The 26,388-nt window shown below is 38.3% G+C and overlaps 1 protein-coding gene across 1 annotated transcript in view; it reads right to left on the bottom strand.

Moving 5' to 3' along the window:
* The window catches only part of LOC150076462 (protein disulfide-isomerase-like), a 249,734-nt gene that overhangs the window by 159,490 nt on the left and 63,856 nt on the right, over positions 1-26,388 (bottom strand). The window contains exons 2-3 of the mRNA XM_090387796.1: positions 20,782-20,979; positions 12,500-12,771 (exon numbers count right to left, since the gene is read on the bottom strand). Coding sequence (XP_090243922.1) covers positions 12,500-12,771; positions 20,782-20,979 — 470 coding nt within the window. The remainder of the gene's footprint in view (positions 1-12,499; positions 12,772-20,781; positions 20,980-26,388) is intronic.

Raw genomic sequence — 26,388 nt, 5'->3', positions numbered from 1 at the left:
AAGCAGATGCAATTTTGTGGCACTGCTGATTTGTCTGTAGCATCAGTCAAGTCATTGCATATAATACCAATATGGCTAGGGATCCAGCAAAAGTGAATATCGAAGATTAACTGCGAAAGTGAGAGTAGCATTTGCTTTACTCGATACAAAACTGAATAAGGAATTTCTTATTTCGAATAGTCTGTAATAATATGTAACCCCAGGGGGTTCACATCTAGTTAAGTATGGATTTGGTACACCCAGGGTCCCGAGCTGGATATCATCATTCTTCTCTTTCTAGGTGATTCCTTTCTCCTTCCCCCCCCCCCCCCCCCACCTCTCTCTCTCTCTCTCTCTCTCTCTCTCTCTCTCTCTCTCTCTCTCTCTCTCAGGGTAACTCGGAAATTTTTTTTTTTTTGGTTGGTGCAGCACAAGCCTCAGGCTTCCTTGCATCATATGGCTAATAATAATAATAATGTTTAGAGATACAATATATAGCATGCACCTATGGTACTGGTAGCACTTTATATGATCCAAGGCCAGATCAATTGCATAATCTCTGCAGTGTATTACTACATTCATATGGAATCCAACTGCAGATAGTTTGCTTGGAAAAACACAAAACAAAACATGCATGCCATCTGTATGTACTCTGAGCCATCTGTATATACTGGCATGAAGTCAGAATATTCAACTCTGTGTTTCAAAAAGTTGTTGATATATAAATGGGAACATCTCGGCATTCTCTTTCTTGATGATTCCCTTCTCTCTCTCTCAATCTCTCTCTCTCTCTCTCTCTCTCTCTCTCTCTCTCTCTCTCTCTCAGGGTAACTCGGTAATTTATTTTAGCTGGTGCAGAATAAGCCTCAGGCTTCCTTGCACTATACGGCTAGCAATAATATAAACATAATATAAAATAAATATTCAGCCACTTTCTAAGATTAAGGCCACAAGAGGGAAGATGTATACTCCAAGGAGGAAGGATTTTCCTGGCTGGCATCGATATATCAACGAACAAAGTTTATATCTTGAGCTAGCTGTTGGATGCTGATTAGCATATGAGGCACATGATGCAAGAAAGTAAGCTTATGCAGCATCAGCCAAAAAAAAAAAACAAAAACACACACCTCTCCATTTGTTCCAAGTACCTGTCCAGCTGAGCCTTAAATTTATTTAGGCTATCAACTTCCACCACAAAGAATGGAAGTCTGTTCCACCAACCAACCACCGGCTGTCTAAAGGCAAAAACTTCCACACATCTATCCTACATCTGTCTTTCCTCAATTTGAATTTATGTCCTCTCAAATGATTATTCTGAGCAAGAGGAAGAATTCCATCACCACTGAGCATGCTCAAACCATTCAAGGCTTTATACACCTCAATCAGATCACCTCGCAGGTGCCTAGTCTCCAGATATTTGCAAAATTTAAGCCTTTCTTAGTAAGAGCAACCTTTTGTTCCATTCACTAATCTTGTTGCCCTTCTCTGTACTTGTTCCAACAGCTCTACATCCTTCTTAAAATGAGGCCTCCAGACCTGTATACAGTACTCAAGGTGTGGTCTGACCATTACCTTATATAAGGGGATAATCACCTCCTTATCCCTGCTAGAAAAATTCCTATATATCATTGACAAGACACTATGAGCTACTCTTGCAGACCATCTGCACTGCTCAGAAAACTTCATATCTGCCTGCACAATTACCCCCAGGTTCTTTTCGTTCTCTACCACCGTCAGTGTAGTACCACAGAGTTGATACGTCACTCTGGGATTGCTGCTTCCCATATGTAGTACTTTACATTTGTCAATGTTAAGTTTCATTTGCCACCTCTCAGACCATCTGCTCAACTTTTCTAGATCCTGTTGCAGCCACGTACTGTCATTAGTGTCCTTAACAACCCTGCCAACCTTCGTGTCGTCCGCAAACTTGGACATTAAGCTTGATATACCATCACCAATATCATTAATAAATACAGAAAACAACAATGGACCCAATACTGAACACTGAGGGAATCCACTAATAACATTAGTCCACGATGAGCAGTGTCCATTGATTACCACTCTGTCTTCTCCCATTCAACCATCCCTTTATCCATCGCAGAAATTTGACTCCAATGCCACACTGCTCCAATTTCTGCAGCAGCCTTAAATGTGCAACAGTATCAAATGCCATTCTAAGATCCAAATATATGATATCAAAGTTATTCCCTGCATCCAGTTCCTTTGTGACCACATCATAGTATCCATTGAAATTGGTCAGGAAAGACTTTCCCTTAACAAAACCAGGCTGTGCCCAAGCTATAACTGAAGTCTTGTCTAGATGATCCTGCAGTGCTTCTTTAACCAGTGCCTAAATTAATTTCCTTGGAACAGAAGTTAAACTAACAGGTCTATAATTACTTGAATTGCCCTTCGATCCTCCTTTGTGAATTGGGGTCACATTTGCACATCTCCAGTCCATGGGTACCTCCCCTGATTCTAAAGTAGCTCTCATAATTATGGCTAAGGGTTTGCTTACTTCCTTTGCTGCCTCCTTTAATATAACTGGATAGATTCCGTCCACCCCGGTTGCCTTCTTTATGTTTATCTTCAACAATTTCTCCTCCACTTTCCTCTCAGTTATTACAAAATCATCCAGCTCACTGCCAGAGTTTAACTCAAATATGGCATTCCCTTCCCTGAATAACTCCTCATGGGTGAATGTAAATGCAATATACTCATTTAGTTTGTTAGCCACCTGAGCAGGATCATCAACAGTTGAACCATCAATATCCAGTGGACCAATCTGATTCATCCCTTTCCTTCTAGAGTTTACATAGGTAAAGAACTCTTGTTGTTTTTCTTTGCATCCTTTGCCAAGGATTTCTCATAATCTGCCTTTGCCTGCCTAATCTCCTTTGTGACTTGGTTACAGACCAACTTATATCTGTCATAGGCTTCCATGTCACCCATTAATTTATATGTATCCCATGCATATTTCTTCTCTGCCACATGTCTCATTAGTTCATCTGACATCCATTTAGGCTTAAACCTTGAACAATATTTCTTAGTTGGTATGTTGATTTGTTTTTCTTTTAGAGAGCTGAACGTGTGACGGAATAGGACATAGTTAAAGCCAGAGCTGTAATCCAGTATCTGTTCTTGAAGGGGAAAATCTAAAGAAATCCACGAGGAGATGACTGCTGTATATAAGGATGAAGCCCCATTATATGGCATTGTGAAGCACTGGCATAGACAGTTTAGGTGTGGTCAGACATTAGTAGAATTTGAGCCCATTCCTGGTCGTCCCCATTCAGCCACTGATGACAGCACGATCAGAAAAGTGGAGTCGTTAATCATGGAAGATCACTGGATATCTGTGGGTGAATTGTCCCAGGAGGTGAAGATTATTGTGGACTCTGTTGAAAGTCTCATGACCAACTCCATTTACGGAAATTGAGCGCAAGATGGAGCCGCCCGATTATTGACTGGTTTCCAGGAGGCTGATTGACAACAGAAATCACAAGAGTTGTTAGCACTGTGCCAAAAAAATGAAGAAGACTTTTTCTCTCATCTAATCACTCAGGATGAAAGTTGGATACACCATCTCAACCCTGAAAGTAAAAAGCAGTCCATGGAATGGCGACATCATGGTTCCTCACCCTCAAGAAGGCAAGGGTCCAAGTGTCAGCAGGAAAGGTCTTGCTGACAGTGTTTTGGGATGAGAAAGGTGTAATAATGACTGATTACCTGCCGAAAGGTAAAGCAATTTCAGATGCCTATTATGGCAACTTACTCCCAAAATTAAAGGAGAAAATCAAAACATGTAGGCATGGCATGCTGTCCAAAGGTGTGAGAATGCTTCCAGACAATGCTCCCAGTTCACACTTCTGAAATTGCAACAACACAAGTGGCCACTTATGGATATGAAATACTGCCCCATCCAGCCTACTCACCTGATCTTGCACCATCAGACTTCTTGTTTCCTTCCCTCAAATCATTTCTTCGAAGCCCACTTCCCTGACGACGAGACATTCATTTCTACAACAGAGTCATGGTATCTGTAGCCTCATCCATCGATGCGAAAAATGTGTAAATCTGCACGGTGGTTATGGAGAGGACTAAAACCTGTGCCAAGAATCAAGAGACTAGCACCTCTGCAGGTAGGTCAGGGCAATTCTTGTAAATGATTATTCCTTATTCTTTTCCAGTCTAATTTGATAGTCCAGTATGGACCCATTACTTTGGATACCACCTTGTATCCGGAAGAGAAGATCACTTGCTTTTAAATACCATATAAGACAAACATTCTGTCCAGGATTTTGCACAAACATCTAGTCAAAGTGACAGGACGATAGTTTGAACTTTGGGAGCCCATCTTGGCTTAGGAAAGGCAGCGACAATTACCTAATTCCAGGAGCCTAGAAACTATACCTCAAGAAAGATTCTGTTATATAGAAAGGGCAGCTGATCCATCAATTTCAGCAAAATGTGCTTAATCATATCATAATGTAGGTCACCTGGTCTAACGAGTAAGAGCTAGAGCTGTTTTCAATTCTTGTATGGCATAGGGCGCACTGTAAGATTAGATTTGAAGTTTTCCTTGCTTTTCATGTTTGATTCAGGACTAGGAACTTCGAAAAGTACGATGATTTTCTTTTTAAAGAGAACCCCAAGCACGAGAGGTATTAAAACCTATAGTACTTAGTACCATGCATGGGGTGGAGGTTGAGAATATGAAAGAAGAAAAGTAGGTTCTGTGAGTTTGAAGTTGGACAGTAAATGGATGTTGACTGGTGGCAGCATGTATTTAGACTGTTTTGAAAGAGAGAACAGGAATTGCAGAAGCCAATTCAGAAGAACAGTGCCCATGGAAGTATCCATGGAAAAGGCATGCAGCAGAAACATCTATGAGACAGAGTGGAGAAACTATATTAGAGATGAGTCATTAATTAACCTAATTGCCCTCTTTTGAATAGAATCTAGAAATCTGAGAGTTTTGGGGAATCGCCCAAGATGTGGGAACAATATTCCATGGCAGGGCAGATTTGCAATTTGTACAGAGTGAACAGCTGTTTGGAAGAAAAGTAATGCCGAGAGTGACAGACAAAACCCAATGCAGAGGAAGCAATATTTGTAATGTGCCTATGCCAAGAGATATTAGAAATCACAGTAATCCCCAATAGACATATATGATCTTGCCTAGAAATTGGAGTGTCATCAAAGATAAGCATAGGAGCAGAAGAATTTTTTTTGTGAGATATAAGACAAGACTGGGATTTAGAAGGATTGAAATCAACTAAGTTATCTTTGCCCCACTGAAGAATTACCTGGTGATCAGCATTTAAGGAATTGGTAATGGATATTCGAGAAGCTGAAGCTGTTTGTACAGGGCAAGATTTCTCAAACTAGAAGGTGGAATGCAATGTGCGATCACCAGCAAAACTATGGATAGGATTTCTGGTCAATGGAAGAAGGTCATTATTATATGAGAGGAAAATAGTGGGAAAAAGAACTAAATCTTATGGAACACTAGCATTAGTGGAGAATTTATAATATACAGGAATTTTGTGAGCACAGATAAGGAGGTGATTATTCCTTTGTATAAGGCAATGGTCAGGAAGCCTCATTTTAGGAAGGATGTAGAGTTGCTAGAATGAGTATAGAGAAGGGCAAGACTGGCGAGAGGAACAGAGGGATGCTCTTACGAAGAAAGGCTTAAGTTTTGCAAATTACAGAATTTGGAGACTAGGCACTTGCAAGGCGATTTGATTGAGGTGTATAAGGCCTTCAATGGATTGAGCAGGCTCAATCTTCCAAACAAACTTCCATTGTTTGTTGTGGAAGTTGATAGCTTAAATAAATTCGAAGCAGAACCAGGCACACATTTGGAATGAATGGATGGGTGAAATGGGAAGGTGTTTTTTTTTTTGGACTGATGCTCAATAAGCTTGCTTTCGTGCATCTTATGCCTCTACTAATGCTAAAGTTAGAAGACAGAGCCATCTACTATCACCCACAGTGAGCAGTCAGAAAGAAAACTGGATACCCAATTACAAAAAATATTTTCATAATAACTGCACAATCTTACACCAACCGTTACTAAAAATAGTGTTTTGTTATATTAAAATAATGATGTAAATAAATTGATATAATTCCACCAGATAAAACTGATAAAAAGGTAACTGTCTATACAATAAAATATGAACTTATTTTATTGTATTTATGAGCTTAACTTCTGTTCCAGGAAAATTAATGGAGGCACTGGTTAAAGAAGCACTGCAGGATCATTTAGACAAGACTTCAGTTATAGCTCAGACACAGCATGGTTTTGTTAAGGGGAAGTCTTGCCTGACCAACTTGATTGGATACTATGATGCAGCCACAAAAGAACTGGATGCAGGGAATAACTTTGATATTATATACTTGGATCTTAGAAAGGCTTTTGATACTGTTGCACATGGAAGACTGCTACACAAATTGGAGCAGTGTGACATTGGAGGCAAACTGCTGCTGTGGATAAAGGGGTGGTTGAGGGGGAGAAGACAGAGAGTGGTAATCAATGGACACTGCTCATCATGGACTGATGTTATTAGTGGAGTCCCTCAGGGCTTAGTGTTGGGTCCATTATTGTTTTCTGTATTTATAAATGATATTGATGATGGTATATCAAGCTTAATGTCCAAGTTTGCAGATGATACAAAGGTTGGCAGGGTTGTCAAGGACACTACTGACACTATGCTGCTGCAACAGGATCTGGAAAGGTTGAGAAGATGGGCTGAGAGGTGGCAAATGAAGTTTAACATTGACAAATGTAAAGTACTACACATGGGAAACAGCAACCCCAGAGCAACGTATCAACTCTGTGGTACTACACTGACAGTGGTAGAGAATGAAAGGGACTTGGGGGTGGTTGTGCAGGCAGATATGAAGTTCTCTGAGCAGTGCAGACGGGCTGCAAGAGTAGCTCATGGAGTATTGTCAATGGTATACAGGAATTTTTCCAGCAGGGATAAGGAGGTGATTATTCCATTGTATAAGGCAATGGTCAGGCCACACCTATAGTACTGTATACAGGTCTGGAGGCCTCATTTCAAGAAGGATGTAGAGCTGCTGGAACGAGTACAGAGAAGGGCAACAAGATTAGTGAATGGAACAAAGGGGTGCTCTTACGAAGAAAGGCTTAAGTTTTGCAAATTACAGTGTCTGGAGACTAGGCACCAGCGAGGTGATCTGATAGAGGTGTATAAAGCCTTGAATGGTTTAAGCATGCTCAATGCTGATGGGATTCTTCCTCTAGCTCAGAAAAATCACCCGAGAGGGCATAAATTCAAATTGAGGAAAGACAGATGTAGGATAGACGTGCGGAAATTTGCCTTTAGCCAGCGGGTGGTTGGTTGGTGGAACAGACTTCCATCCCTTGTGGTGGAGGTTGATAGCCTAAATAAGTTTAAGGCTCAGCTGGACCGGTATTTTGAACGAACAGAGGGGTGAAGTGGAAGTGGGTTTTTTTTTTTTTTGGCTGATGCTGCATAAGCTTGCTTTCTTGCATCAAATGCCTCTACTAATGCTAATGAAATTTTAAACTGCAATGAATAAATTACAATAAAATAACATAGATAAAACACAGGATGCTAAAAGCACTAAAACACCATAGCTTTCAGAGGCATCCGCCTCCTCTTTCAACAGAGAGGTTTATTGTACGGCACATCCTTAAATATCAGCAGGCTCACTGTTCTCAGCACAGTTTCTACAGGAGCATGGGCAGTACAAAAAAACATTTGGCAAATCATAAGATGGAAGCTTATGTAGAAGACCTTCATGCCAAGCACAATCAAAAGCCTTTGAAATGTCAAGAACAACTGCTTGAGTTTCACAGAACTTTTCCACTAAATTTGTCCACAGATGGGTAACTTAAGCCAAAATATCACTAGTGGACCAATGCTGGAGGAATCCATACTGGCAATCATCAGATCTGGCATTGATCACATAGGTTTCTAGATTAAGAGTTGGCCGTTAACTGATTTTTCCATTACTTTATAAAGAGTAGGAGTAATTGAAATGGGACGATAATTAAATGGGGGGGGGGGATTTGTCACTCTTTAGGAATTGGCTGGATAAGAGCAAATTTCCAAGCAGAAGGAAAAACACTTTTGGAATAAGAAAGTGAAAAAAGGCAAGAGAGAACAGGAGTAAACAGGAGAGAACAGGTTTTTGAGAACAAGTGGAGAAATAACCATCAGGACTAGGAGCTTTCTTGGCATCAAGATTTGTCCAAATTCTTCTGACATCCTTTTGACCAAAGACCATAGGAGGCATTAAATGGAGCACACTGGGAATGGTGGGAGGTGATTTACCAAGATCATTAATACAAGAGTTGGAAGAAAAATAGGATGCCAGCAGGTTAGCTTTATCTTTGGCTGAAGTGACAATAGAACCACCTGGTTTTAACAGAGGTGGGAACTGAGATGGCCAGGGGTTGTGGCCCATAGCTTTGGCAAGGGTCCAGAATGCTCAGTTATAATTTGGACAAGAAGCAAGTTTTCTACTCTTAGCCTGTTCAAAATCCAGTTTGGACTGATTAATAACTGCTTTAAAATTGAGATTTGGTGTAGGCAGAAAATGAAACTGAAAATTTGGAAAAAGCCAATTACGATATGCAACATTTATATCTCGATCAGCTTTAGCATATTTATTAGGAAAAAAAGACTTAGACAAAGGAAGAGATTTAAAGGTGGAGTGTGGAATAAAGGATTCCATCCCTACAAGAATAATTTCATTGACATGATCTCAGCAAACATTGACATCAGAAGTTTTGAAACAGTAATCTGACCAAGAAAAAGAAGAAAAGAACTCTCGCAGATCATCCTATTTTGCATTCTTGTAATGCCAAACAACAATAGGTTGGGAATGACCATGAGAGAAAGGCTGAATTGGAAAATGATTGTCTGGTATTCTGGTAGGTAAATGAACAATCTGTGAGAGGTCATTGCAAAATGCTTCAGCATCTCGACCAGCTGGGTCCATATGACTAGAAAACAGAAGGCAGCTGGAGTTGTGAATATTAAATTCACCTAGGAAAATTACCTCACTGTTAGAAAAGTTAGACATGAGAAAGTCAAACAGTTCCAAGTGATTAGTGGAGTTGGGAAAACGATAGCGGCCACATATGAATTTGACAGAATGTGATAGAGATTTTATGCCAGAGAATATCAGAACAGATATATGCACAAATATCACCTTTAAAGTGAAAGGAATCATACAGCAAATAATCCAGACAACTGAGATGAGCAGTGGTTGAATCAACCGATAACTGAGATTCAATCAGAAAAAGTACATGGGGCTTGGCAGACTGTAAATGGAAATCAATGATATTAGAACTGAGACTACATATGTTGAAGTCTCAGTTTGGGAAGTTTAGATCTTTTCACAGATAAGGTTGCTCTATTAGTTTGACAATTCATGGTGTATTCAGCAATAAGAAATGGTGGAAGGACATGCTATATGAAGTAATGAACATCATGGTAAGAATACACCCAGCTCCTTGACATAACGTGGCCTCCCGCATACACACCACTCAGACTCCTTCCAGACATTAACTGGCAGAGTACAGGCAGCGAGATTATACACTAGCTGATCCAGAAGGCTCCCAGAAAGTAACCAATAGGTTTTGTCAGGCGTACTAACTAGCAGCTGGCCTGCAACACCGTTTTAGAGCTGTACCCTCAAAATTTAAGGAAGATTGGATCTCTCCACGATGTCCATCCTAAATCATATTGCACAGTGGGAGGGTTTACCAGAGCTTTGCTCTGGAGACTAAACATAGGTTCCACCACTTCAAGCCTCCACTAAGCAAAGTGGTGGTATTGCACTGGTTGACGAGTCATCTACAACTTAGTATTGCCTGGTAACACAAAGGGTGCCACACCTCGACCACTGCTTATGTTGGTTCACACCTGGGTGGTCACCCACAGTGTGCTTGGTGCCTTATTTAAGGTCTTACACATGAAGTTATAGCCAGGGTTACTAACAGTCCAACCATTGTGAAGGTGCAAGCAGAGCATTTGGCTGACACAGACAGACTGGACTTTGCTGAAATTAGGTCCACTTGACATGAGTGACACCCGAATATCAGTTCTATCAGTATTTTAGACTTCCAGGTAGCAAGTACAGCTTGGCATATAACAGAAAATGTCTGTGACACCTTCAAGGACCATTTTTAAGCACGAGTTTTTGAACATATTTCCTACAAGAGCCAAGAGAGATGCTGAAGATCTAAGTCAACCCGACAGTGACAAACTTCATGGAAGCAACCAGGGAAAAATTGAGTAGCAACATTAAAGTTGAGAGCATCACGACTAGACCGATCCACATCAGGAAATATATCTTTTGAGTGGGGGGATGCCATGTGCCCACTGTGGTTCTGTTTAGCACACAACCCACTACCAACCATGCTAAGCAACACCAAGTATATACTTTCAAAGAAGGAAAGAAAAATCTGTATATTCTCTCCCACCTGATGTACATGGATGACATCAAGATCTATGCAGAAACTGAGAAGCAACTCCAACAGCTATTGTGAATCACCAAAGAATTCATCAATGATATCAGGATAGAATTTGGACTAGACAAGTGCAAAATTCATGGATTGCATCATGGGAAATTATTCAACTGACTACCAGCTGCAGACTGGTAAAGAGACCTATAAATATCAGAGGATGCAAGCTCAACAGATAAGAGTATAAGGAGATCAAGGACTGCTTGCCTGAAAAATACCATTAGAGATTCGGAAGCCTGCTCCAAGCAAAGGTGAATGGAAGAAACACAGTTAAAGCCATAAACACCTATTCAGTCCCAATTATAACATACTTCTTAGAGATCATAGATTGGACTGGGCTAGAGGATATCATGGAAAGCCGAGGACAATGAAGACCAAGAGCTGCCAACACCATCCGAAGTCAGCTGTGGAGAGACCAACTATAGCTTGGAAAGGAGGAAGGGACTTGACAGACCTCATTGAGCAACAGAAGAAAGAAATAGCGAACCTAAAGGAAATCAAAGTGCCACTCTACCAGATCATAAGGAAGATAGACAAGCAACATACTTGACTCAACCTAAACAAGGAGACCTCTCCTGTCCAGAAGAAAGAAATGAAGTTAAAAAGATGGGCAAAGAAGACACTACAATGACCTCCATCAAGACCACAGATAAAAATAGCTTCCAGTGCATGGTTCATGAGAGGGATGCTTTCTCCGAGACTGAAGGATTCACGCTCATCATTGAAAACTAGGTAATCAACACCAGAAACTATAGAAAATGCATCACCAAGGAGGCCAGAGTGACAGATAACACATGTTGACAATACCATCTCTCCTCAGAAACTATCCAACACATCACTGAAGGATGCAAGGTGATCACCCAGATGCAGTACACTTGTAGACAGGTCAAGGTAGCCAGGATAATACATCAGAAGCTAGCGAGGAAATAGCAGTTGATCAAAGAAAGTGTGCAGTATTACAAGTACAAACTGCAGGCCATACTAGAGACCCCGACACACAAGCTGTACTGAGACCATGCCATAATAAGGGACAAGACAATTCCACATAACCCTTGTCGACAAGAAGGAAAAGGGTTACTTATCTGATCGACACAGCAGTGCCCAACACTGAAAATCTCCAGAAAACCCACAAGGAAAAAATAAGGAAGCACACAGACCTATGACAGGAGATTAAAGTTATGTAGTATATGCAATGACCATCCTTATCATCATATCAACCACTAGTATGGTGTCAAAGATCCTAACAAGAGCCTATCAGCAACAGGTCTTCCAGAAAACACCTACAGGAAACTCCAGAAAGTTGTGATCCTCAACACTGTAGGATGGTTAGAGTTCCTTGACCATTAGTAATAACAGTCGGACAGAATAATATTACCTGCATAATTATTTTTATTTTTTTAAATTGGCATTCTTTTTCCTGTGCTTTTTCAAGCTCTCTGCCTCTTTCTCATCATATCTCTGCCTCTCTATCTCAAGTATTGTTGCATCTAAACTATCAAGTTTAGAATCAAAACAAAACAATTGGCTAATCCCATATTATTCTATTTAAAGTATTATAGTATCTAGAAGTTATATTCGTGACTAATCACAAGTGACCTCACAGTAGCCATTTTGCTTTCACCTTGCAAAACTACAGACTAAACAAAGGCTTGGAAACACAGGGTAGAGTTAATAAAAGGAGGGAAAAAAAATAACAATAATAAAGTAACATTTTACATTACAGAAGGAATATGATAAAAGGCAGAAATAAATTCAATTTGTTATTACTTCTTTTTACAGTTCAAGTTGTCAGTGCTACATTCTATCATTAGCTTATAATAATTAAGTAATATTAAAATCTACATTAATTACAGTATTTGCAACAGTTTTTTTCTTACGTCAAATTATCAGTCCTGTATAAAGTTTAGGTAACATTAAATATGTAGAAACTTCTACCCTATCAAGTTAAGTGTTTGAATTTTAAAAATTATTAATTATACTCACTTTTTTATATAATATCACACTTTCTTTATCTACACCAAATGATTTAAAAATGGACTCTTCTAAGGCAATGGCAAAGGGATAGTCATCCATTTCAGCTGCGACTTCTACAAAAGCTTTAGCATTTTCATTCTCCGGGCTTTGAAAAAATCCAATAATTACAACTTCACTGCTTTCTTTAAATAGATTTGCTTGCTCTGGAGATTTTAATTCTTCAGCAGGTGGTCCAGTCTTCTTTTTTAGCCACCATACAATATCTTCTGCAGTTCTTCCTCCTACACGTGAATTACGTTTTGTAAGCAGTATATTTTAAAGCTTTATATGCAACTACTAGAATTAAGGGGATAACAATGTTTCACAGGTCAAATCTGTTCTTCTAAATTTGCACAACATAATGGTTAAAAATAGTTACTGAAAAAAAAACTCTGTTGTTAAAAAATTAAAATTTAATAACTTGCGAAAAACATGGGATAATGGGCTTTGTTGTTAAAAAAAGAAAAGAAAAAAAAAAGTAGATGAGCAACATTTAATATACATATGACATCCAATTTTTCCCAAAAGCAACTAAGCATGACTGAAATTATGCACAATTAATTCCACATAAGTTAGCAATGAGCTCCTTGATATCAAGATATAAGGAATGTAAATTTACATTTTTTTTTTTTTTTTTTTATGTGAATCAAAAACACGAGAGGTATTAGAACCTATAGTACTTAGTACCGTGCTTGGGTTGGAGGTTGAGAAGACGAAAGAAGATATTTGTTGACATTGGACTTGAACTTCTGTAGATTGTAATTTTCAGGAAATACATATGAAGGAAGGTTGTTCCAGAAAATGGCAGTTGAATGAATAAATGAGGAAGATGAAAAGTTGGTTCTGTGGGTTTGAAGTTGGACAGTAAATGGATGTTGGCTGGTGGCGGCACGTGTTCGGACTGTTTTGAAAGAGAGAGCAGGAATTATAGAAGCCAATTCAGAAGAACAGTGCCCATGGAAGTATCTGTAGAAGAGGCATGCAGCAGAAACAGTATGTCTATGAGAAAGCGAGTGGAGAGACTGTTAGAGATGAATCATTAATTAACCTAACTGCCCTCTTCTGAATGGAACCAAGAAGCCTGAAAGAGGTTTTGGGGGCACGACCCCAGATGTGGGAACAATATTCCATGGCGGGGCGGATTTGCGATTTGTACAGAGTGAGCAGCTGTTTGGAAGAAAAGTAATGCCTAGAGCGAAAGAGAAAACCAAGTTTTTTTGGATGCAGAGGAAGCAATATTTGTAATGTGCTTGTGCCAAGAGAGATTAGAAGTCAGGGTAATCCCCAAAAGAGATATATCATTTTGCCTAGAAAACAGAGTGTCACTAAAGATAAGCATAGGAGCAGAAGAATCCTTTTTGCGAGATATAAGACAAGATTGAGTTTTAGAAGGGTTGAAATCAACTAAGTTGTCTTTGCCCCACTGGAGAATTACCTGAAGATTGGCATTTAAGGAATTCGTAGCAGATTTTCGAGAAGTTGAAGCTGATTGAGCAGGACAAGGTTTCTCAAAATGGAAAGTGGAATGCAATGTGCTATCATCGGCAAAACTATGGATAGGATTTCCAGTTAATGGAAGAAGGTCATTAATGTATAAGAGGAAAAGAGTGGGGGAAAGAAATGAACCTTGGGGGACACCGGCATTAGTGGAGAAGTTAGAAGACAGAGAGCCATCTACCATCACCCTCAGTGAGCAATCACAGAGAAAACTGGATAACCAATTACTAAAAACAGTTGGCAAACCATAAGATGGAAGCTTGTTTAGAAGACCTTTATGCCAAACACGATCAAAAGCCTTTGAGATGTCAAGAGTAACTACTTGTGTTTCACCGAACCTTTCCATTGAATTAGTCCATAAATGGGTAACATAAGCCAGAATATCACCAGTGGATCGACACAGATGGAATCCATACTGGCGATCGTTGATCAGACGGAAGGTTTCTAGGTAGTTTAAGAGTTGGCGGTTAATTGATTTCTCCATTACTTTAGAAAGAGTAGAAGTAATTGCAATGGGACGATAATTGGATGGGAGGGATTTGTCACCCCTTTTTAGGAACTGGCTGGATATGAGCAAATTTCCAAGTAGAAGGAAAAACACCTTTGGAATAAGAAAGTGAAAAAAGGCGGCAAAGAATAGGAGTAAGTTCAGAAGCACAGGTTTTGAGAACAAGTGGAGAAATACTGTCAGGACCTGGAGCTTTCTTAGCATCAAGATTCATCAAAATCCTTCTGATATCCTTTTGACGGAAGACCACAGGAGGCATTGAATGGAGCGTGTTGGGAATGGTGGGAGGTGTTTTACCAAGATCATTAATACATGAGCTGGAAGAAAAATGGGATGCTAGCAGGTCAGCTTTATCCTAGGCTGAAGTGACAACAGAACCATCTGGTTTGGACAGAGGTGGGAGCAGAGATGGGCAAAAGTTGCTGCCAATAGCTTTGGCAAGAGACCAGAATGCTCGGCTACCATTAGGGAAAGAAGCAAGTTTTCTACTCTTAGCCTGTTCAAACTCTAGTTTGGACTGATTAATAACTGCTTTACAATTGTTGCGAGCTTTGGTGTAGGCAGAAAATGAAACTGAAGAATTAGAAACAAGCCAATTACAATATGCAACATTCTTCTCTTGAACAGCCTTAGCACATTTATTGGAAAACCAAGGTTTAGATAAAGGACGAGATTTTAAAGTAGAGTGTGGGATAAAGGATTCCATTCCTGCAAGAATAATTTCACTGACACGATCTGAGCAAACGTTGACATCAGAAGTTTTGAAACAGTAATCAGACCAAGGAAAAGAAGAAAAGAAGTCTCGCAGGTCATCCCATTTTGCATTCTTGTAATGCCAAATGTAATGAAAATGGAAACCAGCTGGAGTTGTGAACATTAAAATCACCAAGGAAAATTACCTCACTGTTAGAAAGTTGAACTAGAGAAAGTCAAGTTGAAAAGTGAGGAAGTCAAAGAGCTCCAAGTGATTAGTGGAGTTGGGAGAACGGTAGAGATAACAGATGAATTTGACACAATGAGGTAGAGAGATTTTGAGCCAGAGAAGATCAAAGAGAGGAGATTCCAAATTGCCAAGTCTCTGACAGGGAATATCAGAATGGACATATGCACAAGTACCACCTTTGAGGCAAAAGGAATCATACAGCGAATAATTTGGGCATCTGAGATGAGCAGTAGTTGAATCAACCGATAACTGAGATTCTGTCAGAAAAAGTACATGGGGATTGGCAGACTGCAAGTGGAAATGGACATCGTTCAGATTAGAATTGAGACCACGTATATTTGTGAAATGAATTAGGAAGTGCTTGGGAGGTTTAGATCTTTTCGCAGATAAGCTTGCTCTATTAGTTTGACAATTCATGGTGTATTCAATAGTAAGAAAAAGTGAGTGGGGCATGCTGTATGAAGTAATGAAATTTTTGGATATGGTATACACGTGGTAAGAATATACCCAGATCCTTGACATAACGTGGCCTCGACAATGCTCCCCGCATACACATTACTCGGACTCCCTCCAGTCACTATCTGGCAGAGTAGAGGTAGTAAGATAATACACTAGCTGATCCGGAAGCCTCCTAGAGAGTTACCAATAGGTTCGGTCCGGTGTACTAACTAGCGGCCGGCCTGCGAACACTGTTAGTTCAAGTATTGGATGTCCTTTTCCAGTAGATCCCAAACATGCTTGAATGGTTTGAGATTGCATGAGTTGGGTGGCAATGAGAGGACAGAGAATTCATTGTCATGTTCCTGAAACTAGTTTGCAACCTGCTGGGCCTTGTGGCACAGTGCATTGTCCAGATACACTGTAATCATAAAGGGGGGGGGGAACTTGGTGACAATAGAAATGTGGTAAATTCCACCAAACCATTGATTAATGATGATCAGAGAACCCAGGGCATGCCACAAAAACAGCAACCCAAACCATAATACCATTGCCTCCAGCCTGCTGAACACCAACAGTGCATCCAGGTTTCTCCAAATGCAGCCATGAGAGAGCTGTGAATGGAATTCAGCAGGCCACTTGACAGATTTCCACATGTTGGTGGTCCAGTGATGATGCTGACATGCCCATGCAAGGCAGTTTCTTGTGTCTTTCAGTGAGCATGGTTACCCGTTGCCTGCCATAGCCTATACAAGAATGTCCAGCACAGTCTATGTGGATACCCTCCATAGGACATCCTGGTCCTATGACCTTAACCGTATCCCCGTCCGCTGGGGTACGTACCAGCCCCAACTGGGTTCAGCAAGTTAATTCTATAATTTTTACTCTAATTACAGAGCTGAAACTCGGAGTTTCAGCTCTGTAATTAGTTGGAGCCAGAACTGTTTTCTTGAATTTTCCCACTTAAATTTTCAAAACCTTCTATTGAATTTCACGCAAATGACAAAAATGTGACATCAAGTATGCAATTTTTTAGGCCTTTTTCAATTAATTTTTTTACCCCCGCCCTAACCAGCCTAGATCTTATGAAACCCGACACTTGATTCGTTTCTTGGTGTAAAGCGTGCGAATTTCTTTTTACAGAGAGGAGCAGTTCTGATAAACAACTCCGCGTGAATACGAGCGAAGCGTGGGAGGTATATATCACGTCACCAGTAAGGGAGAAGTGTAAATAAACAAAAGATGAACAGGAGCTACTGTTTTTGACATAAGAAGCAATAAAGCCATACAGTACCAATAACAGTTTATGGAAGGTGAACAGATCGTATATCCTATCTTCAACGTGTATTGCTCCTACGAACAGAAGATCAAGGAAATTCATCTGTTGGAAACGGGAAAAACTGATATTTCACTGCATTATACTGATATATCACAGATAACACTGCAATGCGCATTTGATAAAAAAAAAAAAAAGTTTGCTTTATTGTAATTGTTTTTAGTAAACAATATCAGAACAGCAGTTTCCTGGGTTTGATCTTCTAACCAAATTTCGAGAAAATATTTCTATTTATAGCTGCGTATAAACTTCTAAACTTCGAAACTGGTGCATCAAAAGAAAGAAAAACAAAATCATCCGCTATGAATTTCTTTCTTTCTTGAAATGTGTATTGTTCATATTTGTGAACTGCAATATTTGTAACAATACAAAGCTAACAGATTACAACTAACGGCTACTCAAAAAGTATCGTTAGAAGATATTTGCTTGTTACGCTTTGATGTCATCGCAAAGGGAGAAATTCTGTTTTAGCTCAGAAGCCGAATAAATTCACTATCCACGATCATAATGCTGTTCTGAACTGCAAAAAACAGATAAACTCCGCTGACAAATAGACTTACTCCCCATCACTTTTATTGTTTTACTGTGGTTTTTGGCAGATGAGTCGGTGACCTAAATGCAGTGCGGTTCTTGTATTCTCTCTCTCTCTCTCTCTCTATTTTGGGATCTCTGACCATGTGGTCATCACGTAATATAAACAGAAAATTTGTTTGTCGGAATGCTGCCCATCAATTATCAACTCTTTTACCGACCTTCTAATGTATGTTGTGTTCAAATAATCCACTTTGCGAAATTCGAAAGTGCTACATCAATTAGGAGAAAAAACGGTTTCCCCCAACATAATGAATTACTTTATACGTATAATAATGATTTTACTGACTGGAAGAAAGTGTCCAAATAAAACAATTGTACAAGGCGAAAACATGCGGTCACTCAAAGGATAAGCAATACAGCGAAGTTTGAAAATTATAATGCAGTTCACTAGCTAATATTTCCAGAGGAATTATTCTGGATTTTTTATCAAATGAGCACCAGAACAAAATAGGACTAATTAGTAATTCCGCATCCTAGGATGAACTGACTAATTAGAACTCCAGCATCTGTGATGAAATGTCGTGCACACCGATATCATTTGCTACAGCAATAATATAAAGAAACGAAGCAAAATATTGTAACAGAGCTATAATGCAAAATAATGTTAGAAAGTAAAAATGCGAAATAGTGTTCTCTAAAACAATTGCAGTTTCAGCATCCTAGGATGAAGTTGACTTAGAGCTGCAATGCTGTTTTTTTTTTTTTTTTATTATACTGTTTTTTACTGTTTGTGTTCCGTATTGTGATGTATTTGGGCATTCTGGCTACCTGGAAGCAGCGATCACCTGGACGACTGCCTCCAGGTACTCGTCCCTAGCAGGAGGGCAAGATCTCCCCTACTAACTGCACGCCCTCCTCCCTGGGGAACTACTAGTAGTAGTAGTGGCATGTGATGCAAGAAAGCAAGTGTATGAGCTTATGCAGCATCAGCCAAAAAAAAAAAAAAAGTTTCCCAGGGAGGAAAGAAAAACTTGTATAAGATGAAGAGAGGGAAGGAGAAAAGAGGAGAAGCACTATCCCGGCCCAGGGAAGCCCCAATCCAGGATGGATTGCTAGAATAACACAAGAAAAAAAAAATAATAATAATATAATAAAATAAAATAAATAAATAATAATAAATAAAATAAATGAAAGTTAGCGCTCTTGGCCTTCTGCCCACCAAAAGGGTATTTTTTATTTCTCTCTCTCTCTCTCTCTCTCTCTCTCTCTCTCTCTCTCTCTCTCCCCCCCCAGGGTCGGACTAGAAAGGGTGGACTCCCTCCCCTAAGGAGTTTTTTCCCCTCAAGTGAAAGAAGGGAATTGGAAATTTCATGAAAATTAACCCTGTTTTTCTTCATTCGGTGAACGGCTACTCTGTCAGCGCAAGAGAAGTGAAATTACATTTGCAGCTCAGAATGGAATTCAAACATTGAAACACATGACATTTTATGGTGAATTTTTCGGGCGTTGTGATAATGAAAATTCAATTTTTCTCTGGAAATTTTTTGATGATATCAAATGCATATCAAGGAAATATTGAAGTATTCAATAACAATTACTTACAATTTCCCAATCCCTCACTACGAGTAACGGATTGTTCTCACAATCTGTTACTAGCTGCGCATTTTTTTTCGTTTGTACACCAGTGAGATGCATGTGAAGTTCCTTCGATATCAGTTTTCGAAGTTTATAACGCAGCTATGAATAGAAATATTTTCTTGAAATTTCGTAAGAAGATCAAATATACATCCACGAAACTGCTGTTCCGATTTAGTCCTCTAGAAACAATTACAATAAAGCGAACTTTTTTTTTTTTTTATGAAATGCGCATTGTAGTGATCAGTTTTACGACAGTTTTTTTCTTTCCGCTTCCAGTAGATGAATTTCCTTGATTTTTTTTTTTTTGTAGATAATACATATTGAAGAAAGGAAATGCAATATTTTAGTTTTTCAAAACCAAATCGTTGCAATTCTTTCGTACAACAATTACGAAAAGCAATAAAGCTACTGTTCTGAGTGAGCCATGCAAATTAGTGTTCGCAAGTAATGATGCTCAACTGTTTGTTTTCCACGAAAGTTGTTTACAGTTTCATTTTCTCCTTGGATCACCTTGGTAACGCTAATGACGTAAGCTTGACCAGTCAATTATCTCTCTGCGTGCGTTGATTCGTTTTAGCCAGAGGCGCCGAGCTGACGCGCGAATTTTTGAACTAATGAAGTAATGCGTTTTATTTTCAAAGCTTGGATCTTGTTTTGCCGACATCAAAATTTAATAAATTGAAATGTGATCGTACATTTTTGCTGTTTTAGAGTGAATTAATAGTTTTTGCTGAGCGCTAAAGATAGGAAATCAAAGAATATACTTCTGTTTATGTATATTGAGAGTTTCAATTAGGAAAATTGAGTAGAAATTATGAAAATTATTAGTTTTCTTCGGGGGGGAGCAACTTTCGAGTTAGGGTTAAAAATTAGACAAAAACAGGGCGGACCAGGCTCGGGTTAAGTTGTCCCACTTCATTCCCAGGGTGGGACAACTTAAGGTCGTAGGACCTTAAGTCCTCACTACCTGATTTTTGCTCAGTGGTCCCTACCACCTTAAATACTTTACACTGTTCTTAACTTGATCCCTCTGCGAAGGGTTGGTTGCCTCTACAGGGGTGCCCCTTCTGTCCCCATCTTACAATTTTTGGCAGACAAACTTCCAACAAAAACTTTTTTTTTTTTGGGGCTCTTGCTGGTAACCTCATGCAAAATCAGGGTATGTCCCACCAGACTTTATGATCAGCCATTCCCAAATTTGAGCCTTCATCAGCTTTACAGACCAGTCAATTCCACATAAGGGAGTGTTACTAATGCAAAACTATGTACTATGTCTACATACTAAAATACATACACAGCCTGAAATGGGTAATGCAAATGTAAGTATAACATGATATGTAGATCTGCTTCACACTCACCTGTAAATTCTATAGCCCTTCCATTTTTAAAGAATTTTATTGTTGGGTATCCTCGAACATCATACTTTTCTGCTAGATCAGTTTCAACAGTAGCATCTATTTTAGCTAGCTGAATATTTGAATTTTCTTCTTGTAGTTGCTGTGCAGCCTTAGAATATTCAGGTGATAAGGCTTTACAATGGCCACACCATGGCGCATCTAAAAAATAATTACTGTGATTACAATTTTACTTAAAATCATTTATTTTAAATATCATAAAACTAATTTAAAAGTAGTCCAACTTTTTAAAAAAAAGTACCAATATTTTTAATAGCATTCTATAAAGAAATTTATTTGACAATACACCTAAGCATTAACAAATATTTATACATAAGCAGTGGTGAGCTATAGTGGGCTCGCATGAGCCCATTGTTATTGTTTTTGAAAATTTGCAAATTGTCGAGACGATCATTTATTTTACAAATGAAATCCTGAATGCAATTATTGAGTATCCAGAGTTGAAACTATGGTGAGGCCCCATTCCTAGCATTTTAATGGCGTAATCGATCAGTTATGCAATTTAAAATGGCTTCATTTTTGATTTAATTAAAGTCTGACCTCTGTTTAATGAGCTTCTTTATCGTGAATTTTTTTGAATTCCTCTTGGTAATTACATTTAAAATAGTTTCCATTGAATGAAGAAAATTTTAATCTAACGAACAGATTAGGAGAGGACTTTGTATGCATTGTTCTCACCTCTGGCCTTTAGGTAATTTAGGTATTTATAAAGTGAAAATTAAGGGTGAAAGGGATTACTGTTTTTCAATGTTAGTGGTGTTTGTAAAACCTATACAGCCACATACCGAGAAGTTGCACTAGTCAATGACTTCTATAGTCAGTCAGGAGATTAAGGCATAATCCCAACACAGATAATAGCCTCGGTTCAACCTGGGTTGTGGTTCCCCTTTATTCTAACAAGCAGGCATATGTTTTTCGGAGAAGTGAGTGATCCAAGCCTTCTAGTAAATTTCTCCTGTCTGTTTACATGATCACAGTAGCTGAATATGTGTGATTCCGACATTTTGCACGATATTCAAAGAACTAGTGACAGTAGCAACGTAGGGGGAGGGATTGAGGCAACTAAGATAGTATATAAACTTTACGAAAAATAAATGTTGGCAGAATTCGAAACTTCGTCGAGGCTTTCACTGTGTAGAAAATGTTCTAAAATATAATGGCATAGAGGCAATAATTTAAAAAAAAAAAAAATGTATAACCAATCTCCAAAAAACCAGTGCGAATTAAAGATGATTGCTAAAGAACTTGATGTGGAAACTATTAAGATCGGTCGTGTGTTCAGGCTACGATGAGCAGCTTGTACCTTGTGGACGGCAATTGTGGGTTGGAGGAATTATCCCGCTTTGTGCAAAAATTTTGAATCTGGAGTTAAATATTTCGGATTATTAAATCTACTTTTAAATCTGGAATTCCTTAACGATTTAGCACTAATGATCGACATCCTGCAGGAGCTCTCTTACCTTTCAGAAGCTTTATAGAATCATGGTAAAAGCAGATAAATTAATTATTTGAACTATCTATGGTATTGCTAATTTGAAAAATTCTGAAGGAAATTATGAAGCTAAAATTAAGAGCACGTTGAAGTAGAAAGAATTTGAAGGAATCAAAATCAAATATAAAAATATTACTTCGTGACAAGTTATTAAATGCATTGTTTCATCCTTAAAGGATAAGTTATTAATGCAACAGGGTGATTTAAAATTAAATAAAGAAAATAATGATAACACTGAAAGAAATTTTAAACATATGATACCCAAAATCGTGGAATACGAAAGAACGTTTGTCTCGGTGGTAAGACTGTGAAAACCGAATAAGAAATTTAAGTTTTCTGATAAAATATGAAATAAAAATTAATGATTTTAGAGATTTTGTCAAAGAGAGTTAATATTTAAAATCTAGTGAAATTCTCTTTTCAATTAAGAAAGCCAGAAATATGTTTGAAACCATTGCAATTAGCAGTGAACTTTCAGCATAATGAATAATACAGTGAATGAATGAATAATGTTGACAAACACGTTGCAGATTACGATGACCATACATCTAAATGAAATACCATTGCTTCAATTTGATCAGGATCATTACGTCAAATCATTCCTCTGTAATCATCGCTCGGCTATTGAGCAAAGCAGAAGATCGACAACAAATATTAATAAAGTAAATTCTATCTGGCAATTTTTAGAATAAATTTTTTTTGAATATTTGTGTAAAACAAATAATTTTATGTGAAACATCCTTCGCGTTTCTTTTAGGCATTTTGATTTGTATATATTGATTATGAAATAAGAGCTTTTTTATTGTAAATATTTTATTGATCATTCACAAATTTTCATAATTTCTGGAGGAGACTAGGTACAATGGATTTATGATAACTAAAGTAAGAGATGTATACTTTTGATAGCAACGTATCTAAATGTCTCTGGAAAATAGCGTCAACTGAAGTACAGATCTTGTAGTTGAAACTGCATACGCAGCTGTTAGGGGCACCTAACAATGGAATGTATAACGAAAATGCGAAATGAAAAAAAGAAATCTATGACAAATATTTGTATTGTAGCAATCATACTGTTGTATCCAGTTATCATCATAAGGCGAGGCATGATGACCAGATTTTTAAGGTTTTTTTTTTTTTTTTTTTTTAGATAGACCTAGGAACGTTTTACACATTCACTTATATATGCATGGTTAAGGGGATAATAAGCCGCATCTGTCCACCCCACACCTGATTCAAGATATCATACCAGTTGCAAAAAATGCATCATGCGCTCTAATCACACTACTAGTAGTGCGAGCGTGGGAAGCACCTCTGGTGGAAGCCGCAGATGATGTTACTTCCATGACCAATCAAATTTACTCGGTAGAAAGTTGGAAAACCTGCAAGCCAATTGTTAAAATATTCACAGCTCACCACTGCATATAAGAATTAACAGATGATTACATATAAGAATGTGAATTTTAGTATCCTCATACACAATATTTAACTTTTGATTTGCATCATTTACTTTTTATTTATTTGAAATGTAGCTGTAAAACATTCTTTACAACTATGAGAACAAAGTGTGTCATGCACCCACTGTATTGATTTTCTGTACAGTATTGGTTTCACTTACTTTACAACAACCATATGGTTTTTTATATTATATATTTAATGATAAGCCAAAACACAAAAGGTAAAAAGAACCTATAGTACTTAGTACTATACTTCGGTTGAAGGCTGAAAAGACAGGACGCTCACTTGTTCACATCATACTCTAATTTCTGTAATTGTAATTTTTGAGAAATACATGTGAAGAAAGGTTATTTCAAAGAATGAACATAGAATGGATAAATGAGAACGAGGAAAGTTTAATTCTGCAAGTTAGAAGTTAGACAGTGAATTTGGCTTGGTTGAGCAATGTGTTCAGACTGGTTTGAAAAACTGAATATTTAATACAGTGAGTGAAGAGATAGGTCATTAATTAACCTGACTGTAATGTATAGTCTAGGAGGCTGAGAGGTTATGGGGGTGACACTCCTAGATGTAAGACAAAAGGAAGAACTACACAAATTCTTGGAAGGTATGAATGGGTGCAGGGTTTTTTTTTTTTTTTTTTTTGGCTGATGCTATATAATCTTACTTTCTTGGATCATTTTCCGCTACTACTACTGATAATTATGATAGGGCAGATATGTACAAAGTCAGTAGCTGTTGAGCCAAAAAAAAAAAAAAAAAAAAAACCAGCTCTTGTTTATGCAGTGGAAACAAGATGTCGTGCCAAATTCATGGTAATCCCAATAAAGATATGTGGTCTTATATAAAAATCTGAATGCTATTGAAGATAATAGACCAGTAGACCCTCATACATGAAACAGAGAACTGAAGTTCAAAACAGTTAAAATTAAATGTTTTCTCTCCACCCATTCAAAAATCGTCTGAACATCATCATTTAACGAATTGGTGGTGGATATCTGAGAAGTTGAAGCTGCTTCTTCAGATTGGAAAATAGAATGTCATGTTCCTTGACAAAACTATGGATTGGATTTCTGATCAGTAGGTCATTAATATAAAAGGAGAAAAGAGTGGGAGAAAGGATAGCACCTTGAAGAACACCTGCATTAGTCAGAAGAAAGCAAATCAGAGAAAACAGACTACCAGTTACATAAAATTAATGTAATCCATAAGATGGGAGCTTGTTTATGCCAAACAATACCACCTTGTAAATTTCAAGAACTTTTCTTTTTTTTTAATAAAACCCCAAACACAGGTATTAGAACCTATAGCACTTAGTACCATGCTTGGGTTGGAGGTTGAGAAGACGAGAGAAGATATTTGTTGACATTAGACTTGAACTTCTGTAGACTAATTTTCAGGAAATACGTATGAAAAAGGTTGTTCTAGAAAACGACAGTTGAATGAATAAACAAGGAAGATGAAAAGTTGATTCTGTGAGTTTGAAGTTGGACAGTAAATGGATGTTTGCAGGTGATGGCAAGTTTTCGGACTGTTTTGAAAGAAGGAGCGGGAATTATAGAAGCCAATTCAGAAGAACAGTGCCCATGAAAGTATCTATAGAAAAGGTGCAGCAGAAACAGTACGTCTATGAGACAGAAAGTGGAGAGACTCTGTTAGAGATGAGTCATTAATTAACTTAACTGCCCTCTTCTGTTTGAACCTTGTGGGCCACCAGAATTAATGGAGAAATCAGAAGACAGAGACACCTACCATCACCCTCTGTGAGCAATCAGAAAGAAAATTGGATAACCAATTACTAAAAACAGTTGGCAAACCATAAAATGGAAGCTTGTTTAGAAGACCTTTATGCCAAACACGATCGAAAGACTGAGATGGTAAGAGCAGCTGCTTGTGTTTCATCAAACTTTTCCATTGAATTTGTCCATAAATGGGTAATATAAGCCAGAATATCACCAGTGGATCGACACCGACAGAATCCATAGTGGCGATCATTAATCAGACGGAAGGTTTCTAGGTAGTTTAAGGGTTGGCAATTAATTGATTCCTCCATTACTTTAGAAAGAGTAGAAGTAATAGGACAATAATTGGATGGGAGGGATTTGTCACCTTTTTAGGAATTGGTGGGATACGAGCAAATTTCCAACAGAAGGTAAAACACCTTTGGAATAAGAAAATGAAAAAAAGGCAGCAAAGAACAGAAGTTCAGGAGCACAGGCTTTGAGAACAAGTGTAGAAATACCATCAGGACCTGGAGCTTTCTTAGCATCAAGATTCGTCAAAATCCTTCTGATATCCTTTTAATGGAAGACAACAGGAGGCATTGAATGGAGCATGTTGGGAATGGTGGGAGGTGTTTTACCAAGATCATTAATACACGAGTTGGAAGAAAAATGGGATGCTAGCAGGTCAGCTTTATCCTTGGCTGAAGTGACAATAGAACCATCTGGTTTTGACAGAGGTGGGAGCAAAGATGAGCAAAAGTTGGGGCCAATAGCTTTGGCAAGAGACCAGAATGCTTGGCTACCATTAGGGTAAGAAGCAAGTTTTCTACTCTCAGCCTGAGAAAAATCTAGTTTGGACTGATCAATAACAGCTTTATA

This window comes from Mastigoproctus giganteus, chromosome 13 (genome assembly GCF_048544385.1).
Source record: "Mastigoproctus giganteus isolate SK-2022 chromosome 13, ASM4854438v1, whole genome shotgun sequence".
Lineage (NCBI taxonomy): Eukaryota > Metazoa > Arthropoda > Arachnida > Uropygi > Thelyphonidae > Mastigoproctus > Mastigoproctus giganteus.
This window is presented reverse-complemented; position numbering and strand designations above follow the sequence as displayed.